Source organism: Octodon degus, unplaced genomic scaffold (assembly GCF_000260255.1).
Source record: "Octodon degus isolate 3935 unplaced genomic scaffold, OctDeg1.0 scaffold00144, whole genome shotgun sequence".
Taxonomy (NCBI): domain Eukaryota; kingdom Metazoa; phylum Chordata; class Mammalia; order Rodentia; family Octodontidae; genus Octodon; species Octodon degus.
In genome coordinates, this window is record NW_004524720.1 from 2,369,835 (window position 1) to 2,388,683 (window position 18,849).

General features: G+C 41.2%; 1 protein-coding gene across 15 annotated transcripts in view; it reads left to right on the plus strand.

Annotated features, from left to right (window-relative positions):
• Pard3 (par-3 family cell polarity regulator) overlaps window positions 1-18,849 on the plus strand; it is a 543,836-nt gene that overhangs the window by 296,049 nt on the left and 228,938 nt on the right. For 14 of the 15 annotated variants that reach the window (XM_023701951.1, XM_023701947.1, XM_023701952.1 and 11 more), the window contains 2 exons: window positions 10,433-10,583; window positions 17,702-17,891. In XM_023701951.1, the coding sequence (XP_023557719.1) occupies window positions 10,433-10,583; window positions 17,702-17,891 (341 nt within the window). Of the gene's footprint in view, window positions 1-10,432; window positions 10,584-12,026; window positions 13,207-17,701; window positions 17,892-18,849 lie in introns of those variants that run through there. The other variant, XM_023701950.1, reaches the window with a different exon arrangement.

An 18,849-nucleotide genomic window follows, 5' to 3' on the forward strand; every position in this document is an offset into this window, starting at 1 on the left:
TATTTTTATTTTGAGCCAAGGTCTTGCTACTTTGTTGCAGCACCCAGGCTGAGCTTGAGCTTGGCAACCCTCCTGCCTCATCCTCCTAGAATGGTGCATGCCAGGTGTGTGCTGGCATAACCCACTAGAGAGCAATGTAAGCTGAACAAAAAACTTCAGAAAGGGCAAGTACAGGACAGAACTCCAGTCATACAAGCTTAATATAGAAGCTAGCTGGAGTAGGCTGTTGAACTGAGAAGTTACTCATTCTTGCTTTAGTGTGTGCTCATGCACATGCGTGTGTGTGTGCATGGATGTGGTGGTGCTAGCCATTCTGCCCACACATTCTAGGCAAGTGCTTTTTCACTGAGCTATGTCCCCAGCCCTTACCTGATACCCTTGCGTAGCCGTTGTTTGTGGTTGCGACATCATTAACTAATGTTCTAACATAAGACCTTTAAAGTGCTAGATGCAAATTTCTTAGCAGTAAGTTTCCAAGATGCACTTTTCTGTATTGGTTTTTCTATGGAGCACTGAATACCTCCCTATTTCAGAGGCATTATCCACCCGACAGATGTTTGCTGAGCATCTACGCTACATCACAACACGTATTCCATCCAGGAAGTGTGGCGTGGGAGAAAGCAGATGCGGCACCTTCCTGTCCTGGACTTATATTTTATATCCTGTGGGGCCACAGTTTATCTCCTCAGTTTCTTTAAAAAAAAAGTAAATCTGGTGACACCTTTTCCATGTTTGCCTGCACAGAAAGCCTTGGCTGTCACAGGGCGATCTCACGTCAGAAGCTGGAGACGGGTGTTTTCATCCCTGCACCAGATTATTCCTTACCTCCCCCCACACAGCAGCAAGGCCAACCTGCAGCCTCCTGACGTGTTCTGATGAAAGCACTGATTTTATTCTCTGTTGTCTCATAAAAGACATGAAATTGGAATCCCACTGAAATATCTGTGTCACATTTACTGCTGCATAAGGATTCCTGTGAATGAAAACGATTTAAGTAAAGGAACAGCTGCAGTAGACAGTAATGTACTTTAATATTCAATATTCCTCATGGTATCATTTTGTGCATTGCTGGTTATTACTGTTTCTTAGAAGAGAGTAAGCTTATAAAGCAAATATATATATATATATATATCCTTACCATGAGTGCTACACTTTCTTTGTAATTCTTGCGAGAAGCCTCTTGCACTGACAGGGTTTAACTAAAGAATTTTGTGGAGACAAGAGTCCAGCACAGTTCCCCATACAGGGTGAGGCATGCTTTTGCTACTGTTGTATTACTTTAGGAAAGCCCTATCCCTGAGTCCCCCGGAGGGTACGTGTAAATTACCTTACAGTCAATATTGACACAAGCGCAGGATTTCTTTGCTGCTGGGAGGGAAGGCACCTGAACCAAAATGGTGCGCTTGAGCCTTGTCCACCCAGGCACCTCCACCAGCCATGTGGGCTGGTCCTTGGCCATGTCTACCACTGCTTCTTGGAGTCAAGGGCCTGCATACTTTATTTCGTGCTAGGGAGGATGAGGATTTGCAAAAGACAACTACTGTACTTGGCCACATTGTTCCTTCCTTTATCTGTGGAGGTGCTGCTGTTAGCTTAAGTGTTTTCTTTAAACTAGTTACTTTTGCTCACTAGGTATCCTCTCCGAACCCTACCGGGTTTTAGTTTGGGCTCCGCTGTGGCACAGCAGGGACACTGCCTGGAAGCTTCTGATCTGCTTTGCTTGGCCTTTCAGGAACCTTTGAGCACCACATTTCTCTCAGGTTGTACCCTTGCTGTCCCCCTTCTAGTTTTCTGTTACTTGGTGCTGGCTCCTCTCTCTCCTTTAAGGATTCCTGTGTCCTGTCTGTTCTGTCATGTTTTTAAAGGCTCCTCCTGGGCTGTTTCCTCTTTCCTTGTGTCCCTAGTGCATCTCCACCCCTGGTTGCCTATTACCACCTCTGCAGTCTGCCTTCCCTGTCCTCAAGTTCCACATCCAGGGAGTCAACCAACTGCAGACTGAGAACATTCGGAAGAAGAGAAATTGCATCTGTGTACACCACATACAGACTTACTTGTTATTCCTCAGCATTGTGTGGAGGATTGTCAGCAGTATAGAGATGATTGAGGGTATATAGAAGGTGGGCAAAGCATCCAGGCAGTTGTGTGCCATTATACAAGACTTCAGTGCCCTCGGGTGTGGCTTTCTGCAGAGAGTTCTGAAAGTGCCCCCAGGGCCAAGGGGCAGCTGTGTGATGATGTGGCCTCTAACCCTGTTTCTCTCCTCTGCCACCAGATTCCTCCGCATGACACCCCCTGGAGGCCCTCACTGGTGTCAGCTACCTTGGCTGTGTCTGTGGCTCGTCCCTCTGGCATCTCCTCATATTCCCACCGCGTGGGCTTAGACCCCATCCTCCAAGGCTCCCTGGCATAGCAGTCAGGCTTTCTCCCTCACCCGACTCTACACTGTAGTAAGGGACTTTTATCTATAGATTACATTGATCGTATTAGTTCCTGCTGAAATCTGCCCTGGTGCTCTCTTTGTCCCTAGGATTGATACCATCCCATCACATGGCCCCCTTCCAAGCTTGACTTGGGATCTGGGCCTCTCTAGCTGCTCAGTGCTTGTTCTTTCTCAACTGGGAGATGCTCGCTTTCTCTCCTCCAGGTCTCTTGCTAGAGTCCATGACATGCTGTTCCTAGCAGACTCAAATAGCCTTTCAATTTTAGCTTTCTGCCCTCCAAATATTCTCACCCTTCCACATGCCTCCTTCTACCCGTAGCAGTCTATAAAGTGGGCTCTACTTTCTTTCTTGCTCTCGCTGGAATTGTTAGCTTGAAGCTGAACAGCACCTTAACTGTCTGCTGTGTTCCCATCCATCTGTTGCTGAGAGAAGCAGAATAGAACTTGGGTACTATTAGAGCATGAAGTTCTAGAATAACATCAGGCAAGGTATCAAACTGATAAAAGAAATTGTAGGCAGAGAGTTCTGAAACTCTTGGGCCCCTTTGCGGGCAGTGATTTTGATGTCCTTTGCCTTCCTTCTTGGATTTAATGCGTTTACTTGACTACTTTAAAAACATTTTGTAAAGGACCGGCCTGATAGCATAGTGGACTAAAGTGCCTGCTCAGGCAGAGCATAGAGGCTGGGGTTCCATCCCTGGTGTGCCCTGCTGGCCCTGCATGTGGGTTGTGCTGAGATGGCATTGAGACTGGGCATGGTGGTGCACGCCTGTGATCCCAGCGCTTGGGAGGCTGAAAACAGAATCACTGTGAGTCTGATCTACAAAGTGAGACCCTGTAGACCTGTCCTAAATTCAGGAAAAACAACAGCAACAACAAAACCTTTGTAACTACTCATTGTTTCTGTTCTTTTGCAAGAAATAGAAGTGACTTATCTTTGTTTTGTATTCCCTATGATGTAACTTTTTGAGAGACTTTTTTTGTTTTTTTGAAGTCTTGGCATTCTTTTCCCATGTTTCAGCTTCGGATTACACAAAGCAGGAAGACAAGAGGGTATCACTTGCTGCAAAGGACAGATCTCTAGAAGAGGGAAAGAGGGTAGAGGGACTGGAATAGCAGCCTGATAGTGCTCCTTAGTACTTATGGAGAATAACCTGTGTCTGAGAAATATGCTGATGTAAAATATTTTAAGAAAACTAGCATTGGTAGAAATGACAATAATTTATCATATCTCCAAGTTATTTCCTTATATTTAATAGAAGTAATTTTATAGAAAGCATTGTCTCAGATCCCCATATTGAGGGATTTAGTCATCAAGGACTACTTTAAAATGAATTCTTTCTCTAAATTTAATCCTCTTAGAATTAGAAAACTATCTTAGAGTAGGAAGAGATCTAAGGTAGCATTTATGAGTCTTTTCATTGTATGTGAGAAGAATAAATTCAGAGACGTCAACTGCTTTGTTTAACTGGTACAAAGCCAACATAGTTGTAGCGTAATTTCGAAACAAGGTATACATCTTTCTTACACCAGTCTGTGGATCTGATCGGCTGTGATCAGGTTGAGGCAGTTTCTAGCACCGTGGTGTTGGGCAGTACCTTACACAGAGAAGTGATGAGTTTTAGAATGAGATGGAATCAGTTCAACTCAGTTTGGTTCTGCCATGACCAGACATAATGACTTGGGAGCTAAGTCATTTCACCTCTCTGATTCTTGCTTTGCCAACTAAAGAGATATGAAGAAAATTAAGCATGGCTCTGCATGAAAACAGAGCCTGAAACTGTGCCCTAGATCTCCCTTTTCTCTCCCTTATCCAAAAATCAGTGTTTTTATTTGTTGCTTTTGGTTTGCCTGTCCTTCGACCTCTAACATTAGCTATGATACCTAATTATAATCTAGGTTAAATGTGACTTAATTTTAGCGTTGTGCTGTGTCCTCAGTTTTAAAGACCCACTTCCACATGAACTGACAGATTATATAAAGGGAAATCTGAGTCATTCACTTTTCTGAGTAATGAGTTCATTATGCTAATTAGTCATCCAGGTAGCTCTTGCTCTATGCCACACATTTGGGGATAAAATATAAAAGAGTATGTTCATAAAGTCTGAACTATCAAATAATAAGATCTTGCCAATTGCTAGCTAGAACTCCACTTTCAGCTTGCTAAAGGGATAAGGCCAACCCCATGCCAGCTTTCCATGATCAGAGAGGACTACTTAGCTCCAACTCCTCTGTGGAAGACCTTAGCTGACTCACTACTGGAATGTATACTTTCAACAAAATGAGATTCTACTAAGCCCCATAGAAATTGTATTAGTTTCTTTAAAGGAAATCAAGATTTTGACTTTACCACGAAAAGAGTATGCCAAGTGTATAACGAAAAATGTTTTCATTGGGGAGTACCCAGCCCTTTATTATTACATAGCATTTGTTATTTTCTAGTTAGAAAACAAGATATAATTTGAATATCCTTCTCAAAAATGCTGTATTTATATTGTTTTAATTAGTCCCAAACCCAATTTTCATACCTTTTATATAAAGCTATAATAGTGTTAGTGGGGTTCTGGAGTGCTGTGGACTCCTTCAAGAGATTTTTTTTCCTGGTTCTTGTCCTGAATAAAGAATTGGACAGGAAATATGCAAAAGGTAGTAAGGTTTTGTATTTATTAAAGGTGGGGAAAGAAAAGAATGCTCTGCAGAGTGAGAGCAGGCTCCTGAGAAAGAGCACAGGGCCACTTGGTTAATGGCCGCCATCGTTTGCACCCTCTGCTCCTCGGGCTGTGTCAGATCTAGGCCAGCCTAGCAAAAGCCTGCTTGGTTGCCAGAAGAATTAAAGACAGCAGTTTCCGATTTGCCCCAGGTGTAGAGCTTGAGCACTTGCATCCTGGCTGGCTGTGGTTGACAGGGCATGCTCACTTGCCAAAGCCATCTGGCCATGCCCAACAGGGACTCACAAGGATCTTTATTATTGACTTAGCTTGTATTTCCTTGGGATGGCAACCGCGAAGTAAAACACTTACCTAGTGGTGCTCAGGAAATTTTTTAATGCCCATATCTTGTGCCCTGAGTAACTACTTTGAAGATAATAATGTGCAATATATTAACTATTGTTATTCTCCTTTTGTTTTGTTTTGAAATTTTGTTTTTTCATAAAATAAAAAAAACATGAGATGTGGGGGTGAAATATATTTCTGATCAAAGAGTCAAAAGATGAGAATGCTTTTGATCTGTAATACACATTTCCAAATCCCCCCGCGGGAACCAGGGATTGAACTCCGGCCCTTGTGTTTACCGGGCAAGTGCTTATTCTACTGAGCCATCTCCCCAGCCCCCCTCCAAATTTCTGAAGTAAAATAATGTATCATGCTTCCATCAGTATTGGTTCTCTTGCTGCAACCTTGACCTAACTTTGGTTGTTTTTTTTTTTTTTTTTTTTGTTGTTATTTTTTTAAGATGGGGACTCACTATGTAATTTGGGCTGGCCTTGAACTCGTTGTGTAGCTCAGGTTGGCCTTGAACTCACAGTGATTCTCTGGTTTGCTGGAACTGCAGGCAGGTATCACTATGCCTGATTTAGACCTTATTTTGGTTTTTAATAGGTAGAAAAGCTGCTGTAGGATAAAGTTGAGAGCCCAAACAGCTGCTGCCTGGGCCTGACGTGTTAGATCACCAAAGTTTTGCACTTTCAGCCACGAAGAGACAAGGACATGAGAAGTACAGTCCTGTGTACTTGGTTTCCTCTTCTAATTAAGTTTAATTTCATTAAGGACTTAATCTCGGGACATAACTCTGCTTCCTCCTGCAGCTAGTGTGCCACCTAGCAGGTTCCCCTCTCTGAAACTCATTTTCTTGCAGCAAAAGAAATTATCAAAAGATTTAAAACAAAACTCTGTGCCCCAATCAGTTTTTTTTTTTAAACTGCAGAAATTAAAAGGCATTGTGTGTTCTGTTAAATATTTATGTAGGAGGCTATTGATGTCTTCATTTAAATAGTTCTTTTCAGATGCAAATTAGACATGAGTTGAGGTAGGGGAGGTGTGGAATCCTTGCCTGGGAAATGTTCATGCGTGGGGCTGCTCCTGAACAGACACTTTATTGTTTTTCTCCTAAAAGCCTGTGTGTTCATTTTTAATGGAGTCTTCATTTGACTTTTTAAAAATAGCTTTTTGGAATACTTACGGATTGCTTTATGAAGGAACAAGTTTGTGAAGGTTTTCTCATTTATAAAATTGCAGAATTCTATATTTGAAGTAAATATATTTTTAGCAAACGTGAAGGTGTGTTTAAGTTCTCATAATTATTGTTTAGCAGACAGGACTTATGTAGAGAAGTATATAACAAGTGTGAGGGTTTCACTTTATTTGATTTATTTATTTATTTATTTATTTATTTATTTATTTATTTTTTGAGGCAGGGTCTTGCTGTCTATTTCAGGCTAGCCTTGAATTCACTGTGTGGTCCAGGCTGAGAGGAATCTATCATCCTGCATCAGACTCCTGAATACTCATATTACAGGCCTATGTTACCATGTCCAGCTAAACACGTGTGTTTTGTTCATGTACTCATTTAGAAACCTCATAGTTTTACTTATTTTCAAAGAGGCATAAAATGCTTATTAGACAAAGTTTAAAAGTACACAGTTCAAGAAAATAGAATGCAGATCTTTGTGAGAGAGGTATTATCATAGTATGGAGCTGGGACTATTCATGGACTCTTCTTAGTGCAAATCTGTGGAACGTATAAACCTATAGACAGTTGGGACTTGGTTTATTGAAATATGATGGCCCCCCACAGGTAGGAAGATAATAACTCCCAGGTAAAAGTGTCACTGGGTTCTTCTGTCTCCTTTCAAAGACTTCTTTGTTCTTATCTTGAACAGTGTAGTGGATTTCTAACTGATGGTCAACTTATTACATCCTGCTGAATTAAACTAGCCTGGTGCTGGGTGTGGGAGGCCCACAAGAGGGCTGTTGCCAGCAGCATGAAGGCAGAATAGGAGAAGCTGCTGCTGTTAGGGATGCCACTTGGAGAAGCTGTTGGAGCTGTTGGAAGCTGCTGGTCCTCTTGGGCTGTACTTCTGGAGGACCTTTTCATGCTGGCTTTCCCGATAAACTTTGGAGAAGCTTGAGTCCTCAGCTTGAGCATTGATTCCTGGCCTCAGAGGGGAACATGGTGCTCTGCTCAGCCTCATGAAGCTCGTTGCATTGGCTTTCCAGATGGGAACTCAGCTTTCCTCATCGCTGGAGGAGCTCAGGACCTCACTTTTGCTAAAGATGGCTGTGGTACTTTTGGGGGAGCTCTGGTGCTTACCTTGAGCGTAGCTTCCTAGCTTCAGTTCAGATCCCTCAGCCTGCTAGCGCAGATCCTTCATCCCCCTGGCATAGACTTCCTAACTTCCACCACTGACCTTTGGGCCTTTCCAGCACAGATCAATGAAGCAGACCTACATGAAACTTTGTTATGAACTCTAGGCCTCCAATTGAACTTGTGGGAGGCATTGTTATGAGCTCCAGGGTCTCAGCTGGACTTATGCAGGATATTAGGATCTAGGTCCTCAACTAGATTCTTTACTATTTAGTGTGTGGGTAGATTTCCTGCACTTGTTGTAAATGATTCTTGGGTGATTCATTATAAAATACTATTATAAGATGTGTCCTGTACTATATTGTTCATCTTGCAAAAACCCTGAACCATGACAACAAGGAATTGGAATAAAGGAGTGTGAAAGGCTAATGTTCATTAAAGGTAGGGAAAGAAACATGCTCTGCAGAGTGAATTAGGGCCAAGTAAAAGTAAAAAATATGTGTTCACTCCAGCAGGAGAGCAGAGTACTGGAGAAGAGCAGGGTTGCCAGAGCTCTGTGGCACCTGACCTCTTGTGTTTCCTACTGCCCGGCTGATGTCGGCCTCGGCTGTCCCACCAAAATGTGCTGGTGTTCTGAGAAGAACTGGAGGGTAGCACTCTGTGGTTGGCTCCACCTTCAGGAGCTGTTCTGCAAGCTTGTGTCCTGGCACTTGGTGACCCACAGGTCAAACCCACTTCCACAGCTAGTTTGCCATGCCCTAAAGAGCCCATTTTTCAGGTGAAAGGCACAGCCCAGTCTTCTTTGTGTGTTTTAAGTAGTCTCACTTTGTCATTCAGACTGGCCTTGAGCTCTCCTGGCCTTGCCTCAGGAGTGTACTACCACCCCCAGCAAATTTTTTGTTTTTCAGATGAGTCATGTATGATGTTCACCTCAAAACGTTCTTTGAGTCTTCTGAATCTGTTTCTGTATCTTAAGGTCATACTTCTGCCCTTTGTCTTATCAACATGATACGCTGTTTGTTGTCTGTGAAGGATTGGGAGTGTTGTGCCTTAAGATTTTTTTAAAATCTCATAATTTTAAAAACAGACTTGAGGCTGGGGATTTAGCTTAGTGACAGAACTCTTGCCTAGCAAACTGGAAGCCCCGATTTCAGTCTCCAGCACCAAAACCAAAACATAAACCTCAACTAAAAACCATACAAAGTATACCCTCCCCTCAAAAAAGGACTTGGTCTTAATGGTAGAAGATGATATTTTGCTTTTTCTTTTACCTCCCCAGAATATTGGAATTTAGGCATTGTATTCTTTCACGATTTTTTAAAAATTAATTTGCCATGTTAACTATTTAATTTACTTTTCAGTAAAGCTGTCCGTTATGTGCCATTTTTTTTTTAAACCTACTAAAACAAAGCCTCATTTCACAATTTAAACCTTATTAGGTCTAATTCACTGGCACTGCAAGTTTATTGTTCTCCTGCAGCTTGATGGGCTTCCAGTTGTAATTGTGTTGACCCTACAATGCATTAAATCTCCCCAGTACTTACCAAACTGGGAGAGATAAGTCTGCACCTCGCAACTTCATTAAATATCTCATTTATATTAAACACATGATAACTTTGAACAGAAATAATAACTTGTTCCGAAGAGGGAGCCGCAGCAGCTGTGTGGCTGTGCTGCATGGGGCGGGCCGGCCACTCCCTCTCCTTTGCAGCAGATTGTTTCAGGGCCTTCGGAACAAGTTGATTTCACTGGTGTGTGATTTTCTCATTTTTGAAACAGGGAGTCTGGGGGACCATTGAACTTGCTCTGTAGCCGAGGCTGGCCTCAGACGTGCAGTGATCCTCCTGCTTCAGCTTCCCAGGTGTTAGGGTTCTAAGCATGTTCCCTGCTGTCTGGCTTTTCTTCCTTCTAGCTCTGTAAAGAATCAGTGTGAAGGAGTGCCACATACTGTTTCAGTGCATGGTCATAGAAATTGATGATTTGTTGTTCCTTAGTAGATTATATGTTTATCACTTATTACTTTGTATGCTTCCCTAACACTATGTAGTGGGTTCTTGCTTCTGGATTGCTGAGCACACTCTTAAAATGCTTGTCTTGGCTACCTACTGCTCAGACTTAATGTTTACAGTAAGTTGAAACTGTGATTGTTATGAAGCTTTACCTAAAGAAATTTCAGAGCCAGTGTATTGTTGGGGATACCTGAGTTGACAAGTAGAGGCCACACACACACACAATTGTTGTGTTAATTGTATGGTGTATTAAGCATTCTGTAGGCACAAAAATTACAGTGCAAGTCTAGCTTCTGTTCTTGCAGAGCATGCCTTCTACAGAGTAGCAACCATTACAGAATTCTAAATTAAACTATAACTTAAATTGACTTCAACAGATACTAACAGTCAAGCTGAAAAAATAAGCAACAAGATGAGATTAAAAAGGGAGCTTTTAATGTACATATTTTTCCTCCAGTGGCTGAGATCTGACAGAACTTCATGGGAGGCACGGTGTAAAGTGGCACAGAAAGTTGGTCATTAGGCACAGCTGTCATCACAAATTATTTTGGTACAGGGTGAAAAGTTCTAGTTCATTTGGTACCCAGTTGGATGCAGGCCTTGGGCAAGTTGTTATAATCCCCCCATGCTGAGAATGGGCCTCCAGTACTGACTCTTCCTGCGCTTCCTTCCTCCCTAGCTGAGGTCACCTGGGAGCCCCCCTGGACCTGAGCTTCCCATCGAAACCGTGCTGGATGACAGAGAGCGGAGAATTTCCCATTCGCTCTACAGTGGCCTCGAGGGGCTCGAGGAATCACCCACCAGAAACGCTGCGCTCAGTAGGATAATGGGTGAGTCAGGTGAACTCTGTTTATCTCGTCTCATGTTTATGCCTTCACTGGTTCATGGAGAGGTTATTAATGTAATATTAATGCAAAGGAAGCCTGTGTTTTCAAGAGGAGGGAGCACAGGTTCGTTAAGTCACTCAGGAAGTGCTAATGTGGAAGAGGAAATCAATACATTGATTTGTTAAGTGAGTTTTAGATCCCAGAACACGTGGGAAGAACAAAAAAGAAGAGGATCATAAAGAAATGCTTTTCAGTGATGAAGATATTCTTAGCTTATTGGAGATGAATGAAGTTGTGTTTCTTAAAAATCAAAATTCAATAGTTTATGGCGAGAAGGATTCATAAAGTTACATCATTCGCTGCATTGCCTAGAGAAGAAAACTGTATATCCATATAGACTCACATCTATGTGAAATATTCCTATTTATTTGGTTTATTCTTAGCAGGATACAAATATATCTTAAATGTACTTCTAATTTTTCACAGCTTAGTTTTCAATCCTGAACTCGCCTTCTGTAGCCTTTGTTTGGATTCCATGCCACACTCTCTGCATGGCCCCTGGTGGGTAATGAGGTTATTAGCGCTTGCTCTGCAGCAGTTCAGCCCTCCACTAACAGATGCAGCTAAGAAAGACGTGCTCGGCCATGGGAGTGGCTGGATTGTAAAGAATTGCTCAATTTGAGATTAGCTTGTAACACTTTTTAAGTTTAAAACATTAGATGCGATTTTGGTGGAAATAACCCCTGACATAAAACACTTGTATTGCTGATAGATTTTGCAAGGTTCTCATTTAAAGTGAAACCCTAAATTTAACTCTATCTTGAGTACTAGTCACAGAATTTAATACAATTCAAGTTTCCATTATGGAGCTTCATTGAAACAATAATTGGTTTAATGCATCCATGGTGCTTATGGAAAGTCTACCGGTGGGTAGACAGTGTGTACATGTTTTTGCTGTAGACAAAAGTTGAGTAAGAAACAATTTCTGCCTTCAAAGAACAGGACATGATGGAAAAAAACACATCAACCTGACTAGCAAAATTTTCTTTCTACTAGTCCTAGCTTTCTTGTTGGGATAAATTGCTAAGTTCTTGATTTCTCATCTTGGTGCCAATGCAATTTGGACATGCCGACTCTCTGGTTTACTCTGTCAGCATTTTTCTTTTTACCTGCTTGATCTAAGAGAAAGGCAGGGAAGGATGAGTCATCTCTCGGCTTGATGACCTGTTGGTGAGGCTTTCTACGTAGCTTATTACCATTAGTTATTATTTGTCACTACTGTTGGATTTTCCATACTTTCTTGGCTTTGGTGTAAAATTTGTGTTAAATTCTTTTCTATTGAAGAAATTTCAGACCCCTTAAGAGAGAAGGGTATGTATGAGTGCATTGTGTCCCTAGATCTGCGTGCATACAAAGTGATACGCTGTAATTTCCCCTTTATTATAGGAACATAGGACTTGCCATACTGAATCAGACCATTGGTCCACCAGTTCCTGTAAGCTGCATCCTGCCTCCACCCCCTGATGCTTCAGAGGAAGGCGAAAACCTAAAACTAAAAACAAACCAAAAAACCCTTCCAAGTTTTCATGTAGTGACTTGTTGACATGCCGTGCATGCGGGTTGAGGAATCCTTTGTATTCTCAGTAGTCTCTCCCTGGGTTTTGGTAGCTGTGACTGTGTTAGTCCTGTGTGGTTTGTGTTCTAGCTGCCTTTGTTTGCTCCTCCTCCTCCTGGGTATGGGATGAACTCTTGCACTCTGGCTGCCTCCCTGCGCCAGGATTGCCCCACCCATCTCCATGCTTCATCATGTACTGTGGATGTTCTTTTCTCCTTTTGGCTGGGGGACAAGGGTGACAGATTTATTACCATTTGGTAACAGGCCAATAGGCATTTTATGATTGGCTTGTTAAAAGTCTTATATATGTTGTGCTGGGAACTACATATCCTATGCAGTTTTATCTTATGGTTAATTTGACTGATCTGGCATTTTATAAACCTGAGAACTGTTTAGTCTGTGTGCATTCTTATCCTAGGAATCAACTGCTGCTTATGAAGTTAGTTAAAGCTCAAAGTTAGATGTCCTATAAAAGAAGTTGCCTTGCAACCAAATACCAAAACAGGATACCACGTATAAGATTTAAAAGTATTGAATTTGTTAGCTTACATGAATAGCACTACTGTTTATGGAGGTGTACAATGTCCAGGTGCATACAAATCTCTGATCCTTGTTTTGTGGTTGTCCTTATACATTTAAAATCACTCCTGGGTAGATCGAAGGCTGTGGATGTGCTGGTGTTTGCTGTGGGAGAGGAAGAAAGCTCTGTGTTGAGTTCTAAGTGATGACACTAAGAACTGATTATATTTATATGAAGAGTGCAAATTTTCACATAAACTATTCCCTCCACCAAAGAGAATTTTGAGGCCTTCTGATCTATGTCTATGGGAACACATCCCAAGAGAGAGGCATGTAATAAAACACCTAAAAAGGAACAGACTTCTACCTGGAAGGATGTCAGATGTTCACAGGGCATGCACTTTCTCATTTAACAAATGAACCCGAAGTCCCAAGATACTATGATGATTTAAAAATTTTTTTTCTCTGTATTTTAAGGAAGGGTCTATGGGGTGTTCATGGTCTCACTACAAGATCTGACTTGTAGTGATTCTCCTGTTCACAGCCTCCAAAGTGCTGAGATTACAGGTGCACACCACCAAGCCCAGTCTCAGTAGCCAACTGTGTGCCCTGGGGGTGGGGCGGCAGGCCCCTGCGCCTGCTTGCAGGTGCTTTAATCTGCTGAGCTATTTGGCTGGCCCCATGATGATTTTTGTTGTATTTTGCTTTCTGCTATTCCCTCTTTCTGGAAATAGCTCTCCCTGGGGAATGTAGAAGTCATACATTAAGTGTGAATGGTGTTCATGAGAGTCATTCTTTATTCACATCTATTCAAGGTTTTCATTCTTTAAGCAAAGGCATTTAATGATGTCCAGAATGCACTCAGGCCTGGTGTGGTGGCGCACACCTCAAGTCCCCCACACTCAAGAGGCTGAGGCAGGAGGATGGCTCTGAGCTGCAGCCAGCATGGGCATGGTGAACACAAGGTGTAGCAAGACCATGTGTCAAATACCCAGGGAAAGAAAAAGAGAATCTTTTTATCCTGGCCACCACTGTGATCTAAAATTTAAAGTTCAACTTTGAGACTACCTTAGAGGTTATGTACTCCATTCTATTTTTATTTTTGGGACTTAGAGACCAAAGAAATGAAATGGCTTGACTGAACCTGTATCTTTTTTGTTTTGTTTTGTTTTTATTTTTATTTTTCCCCATAATTTTATTGATAAACAAATAGCAATGAGACAGTTTCAAATCAAATTGGTAGGACAGTTTCAATAATTCACACATTGCATACATTCTTCCTAGTGGTTAATTGCTGTACAAGATTTGGACATGATATCCTATTTACAAACACCATTAGAACAAATCCCTCTATTCATTAAGAGAATGCAACTATATATCTATCCTAACCACTTTGAATACACAGATACAAAATGGACATTCATCTGTATGCCCTTTATTTGTTAAGTTCTGTTATTTGAATATTATAGGTATGTAAGCTCAGCAAAATATTCTAAAAGAGTCCAGTAGCCCATAATTGTTTTGTTTTTAACCTAAGTATGGGTGTATGGTTTTCTGTGTTGTGAGTCCCACATTCCTCACACCTAATGTATCTTTTTGGCTGTGGGCTGCATAGAGCAGAATTGTGGCCAAGGGCAGGCTCTCTCCAGGTGTCCTATGTATTGAGTGGATGTCCTCTGTTCTGAATTTTAGAGTAGCATCGAACATTCATCAAAGTGTTTCCAACTACTAGACCACTTTATCTAGCAAAGAAATCCTAGACAGGGCTGATTTAACCAACATGATCAATCCATAAACTGCATCACAAGTTGATATTTGGAAGCAGAGAATCTTAATTTTTCCCCAACTTTTTATCTGAATAATGTTTACTTAAAGCACAAACTAAAATCTGTTATATCCATTTCAGAATATATCTCAGTTGTTTCAATTTTCATACATTTGTGGTGAGTTTCAGTAATGATTATGTTCAGAACATTTTCATCTTGTTAGAAATCTGACATATAAAAATGAGCCATTGATGTTTCCTGCAAGCCCTAGCACTGGCACAGTTTTCCTCCTCTCTTCTGTTTCCAGTATCATGCGTGGTATTGCATTTTATGTAAATTTACCAATGAATAAATGTTTAGTGAACCATCATTTTGTATCTCATTGTCTTTCTATATTGACTGGTTTACTGCTTAGGTTGTATAGGTTGATTAGCTAATTGATGATAAAAAAACATTTTGTCCATTAAAAAAAAGATCAAAGGGAGCCCGCCAAATAGTTCAGCGAATTAAAACACCTGCAAGCAGGTTCAAGGGCTAGGGGTTCTATCCCTGGGCCTGTAGTGGCAGTCCCACTCTTAGGGCGCACTGAAATGGTAATTGAGACTTGGGGCGGTGACACACTCCTGTAATCCCAGCTCTTGGGAGGCTGTAAACAGGCGGATCACTACAAGTCTGCTCTAGGAATGACACCCTGAACACCCTGTACACCCTTCCCTAAAATACAAACAAAAACCCCCCAAAAAACAGATCAAAGCCTTCTCAAATCGTTCTTCAAAGATTTCATGCTTATGTATGCGCCAAGTACCAGCAAACATAATTAAGAGATTATGGTCTTAACTTGGTAAAGCCTGGTAATATAGTTAGGTGACTTTGTTGTTTACAACCCAGTTTATCCCTGGAGCCATGTCCCAAAACATATTCCTGGCAAGCATGCTAAGAAGTGGAAAATTGATGGAAAATATGAATAATCACATCTTGAGGAATATTAGCCTCCAGAATCACAGATGGGAAAAAATGCTAAATTCCTGTCTTCTCGGAGAGACCTCTTAACCATGAATATGTGTATAAAATCTTGGATCATTTAAAGTACAATATTTCTATTCAGAACAACATTATAAGAAAAGGATTTATCATATGAATTAATCAGTGTGCCTTTGTACTTAGTGGTCTATCCCTCAGAATATATTATGTCATTGCAAGAGCTTTTAAGTTTTTGCTTAAAAATGTGTGCAGGATGATTATTCTGTGATTCTCCCTTCCACACATCATACCTGGGTGAAGACTTCATTAATGTTGTGTCATGCTCCCATGAGTCACTGCAGTGAAGTGTCTGTCAGTGGCAACCCTGGTTTTATAACTTCATGTAGAGTTTTAGAGGGCCGGAGGGTCTGTCTGTAGAGGGAAACATGCCTTTGGCCAGCTGTGCTAGGATGTCCTAATTTATGAGTGCTTTTGGTGAATAGGGTTCCAAACTCATATCCTAAAACTAGGTAGGAAGGAATGAGTGAATTGAAATGAAGAAAGATAAATGAGCATGTTTTATGTTTGACTTGCATCTGTATTATGAGCATTCATATAAATCTGCAGCTTTCTTAGTTTGTTAGAATGGTTCATTTGATATCAAAGTTGAAAGTTTTTCTAGAAAGGATGCCAGTGAAGTTTCAATGTCATGTTACTGTAATGGAGTGGTTCCTGCTAAATAATGAATATATTCAAAATTTCTGGCAAGTTGCTTGTATGGGCTGTCTTGGAAAGATATATAGTTATTGTTGTGCTGAAATATCTAGAAAAATATATTCTGTTCTTAATGAAATCCTTCAAGCCTATGTATGCCACTCCAAAAGTTCTCATTATGAATGTTTATTGTTAAATGTAGATCCAAGACTAATGTTAATCTTCCTGTCCAAATTGCCCTTGTGCTATTTTGAATACTAATTTATAAGAAAGAAAACATGCACACTATAAAATGACGGCAGCACAGTCTGCTTTTTACTTGGGTAGAACACGAGAGCCGATTTAACAGATTCTGAAATTGGGTTTTCAGTGAGTTTTTCTCCCCCTGTGAGGAAGACCAGGACATCGTCAGGTCACCTTGCTCCATCAGAAGTATGGGCTCCTGGGCCATGCCATGTCGTTGCGACATTACTGTGAGCATGACCTCACCCAAGGTGTGGATATGGACCAAAGACTTGTCAGCTCATTGCTGCACAGAAGAAGCATGATACAAGGTTTTGGAAGGATGCTGAAAGACTTGTAATGTGGCAAAATAGTACATTATTCACCGTCGTGCTGACCTATGAGCCTAAGCAGGTAGCTTGCAAGTGACTGGACCATTACAGACCTGTCCTTACCTGAAACACTGTCTTCACTGAATAACTCAGAACATGTAGGTTCTTCAGTTATGGCCCCAAAACATCCAGCACTTTCTGATCCTAATTTTTTTTTTTTAAACTTCGAGATCACACCTTTCACCTCCTCTCCCCTAAGCCTTGATTCTAGGAGTATCTTTGAATTGTCACCAAGTGCACCATGGACCTTTCTTCATTGTGCACTTCATGATATTGTTGCTGGTGTCCAAAATGACATCATTTCTTGGAGAGGAGAAGATCAACTTCCTCATTGAGAGCCCAACTCTGAAAGCGAATGTCTGATGAGGTTCCTCGTGCTCAAGGTTCACAGCTTCCCAGGCACAAGGGTGTGTCAGGGGTTTCAGCCAAGCTCCACACCACCCTGTGCCTGTCATCACCAGGCTCGTGCATATTCTCCTCTTCTACCAGGCTGTGAGCTCTTCATGGCCAGATTCTGTCTTCTGATCTGGCCTGGCATGCACTAGTTGCCCCATGAGTGCATGAATGAGTGAGTGATGTATGTCACTACAAGTTGCCTCTCAATTTTCTGGTAAAAATTTGCAAAGGACTTTTGTAGCTTACGAACTACAATTTAAATCTACAGTTACACTTTGGAGATCATCTTGTCTTTAGGAAACCTAGAGGAATTCCATAATGTTTCCTTAGCTACCTAGCCATCACTCAAGAGTAACATATTCTCAGTCTCTGATGATACTTTATAAGAAGTACCTGTGCTTAAATTCTACTGTTCTAGTGGATTAAGCAGATGTGTGGGAGTTTGATGCTTTCTGCTATCACCAGATATTAAAATGAATAGATGTAGCACTTAGATCGATGTCTAGAATTTCTCTTGTTCTTCTTTCCACTGGACAGGTAAATACCAGCTGTCCCCCACCGTGAACATGCCCCACGATGACACTATCATTATAGAGGATGACAGGTTACCTGTGCTTCCTCCTCATCTCTCTGACCAGTCCTCTTCCAGCTCACATGATGATGTGGGATTCGTGACAACAGATGCCTCTGTGTGGGCTAAGGCTGCAATCAGCGACTCAGCCGACTGGTAAGCACCTAACCCAGAGTTGGCAAACAGTAGTTAATTGCAATCACCTTTTATTTTATGTTTTATGTGGCCTATCAGCACAGTTAATCAATTCTTTATGGCAGTTTTCCATTTTTATTGCTTTTATACTCTTAATTATCACTCTTCTAATAAATTATACCCCAATCCTGTGAACTTGCTCAGTTGCCTTAGCCTTCAAGGGCTGTGGATAATACTTTAGCCAAAATAACAACAAAACTACCACTAACCAGATATCCCTACTCATTCTTTTTAAGTTTTGTTATTTACTACTTATTTTAGATCTGTGTTAATTGGATGAATTGTTGTTCTAGTAAATAAATCTGAAATTCCCAAGTTGATTGCAACAATTGGGTGCAAAACTAATAGTTCATGTGTTCTGGGCCTGGGAGGTGGCTTTATTAAGGTTTTTTTCTAGAGTGTTACTACTGTTGAAAATGTTCTGCACCTCTTTTTTCTTTCTTTCTTTTTTTTTTTTTTTTCTTGGCGGAACTGGGGATTGAACTCAGGCCCTTGCGCTTGCCAGGGAAGCACTTATTCTACTGAGCCATCTCCCAGCCCCCCTGTTCTGCACTTCTAAAGTCGTGATTTTGGGGACAGTCTCTTTGCTTTTTTTTTTTTTTCCCTCTGTCTTTCAAAGTAGAAGACAAAATTGATACAGTTGAGTCAATGCATGGCTCACAAATGTGAAAGCACATTAATGGACACACCTAGTAATTACACACTTCAGTAAGCAAAGGGAAAAGCCCTCTTGTAAGGTTGAAGCAATCATCATTACAAACCATGTAAAGTATTAGAGCAGCATTTTCTTATTGGCCTTTCTCTGGGGTCCTCTCTGAATATTTCAGCACAATCATATTTAAAAATGCTAAGAGTTCATTCTGTCTTTGCTTATCCATTTATACTTCGCACACTTTTCTTGACTTGTGTCAACATTAAT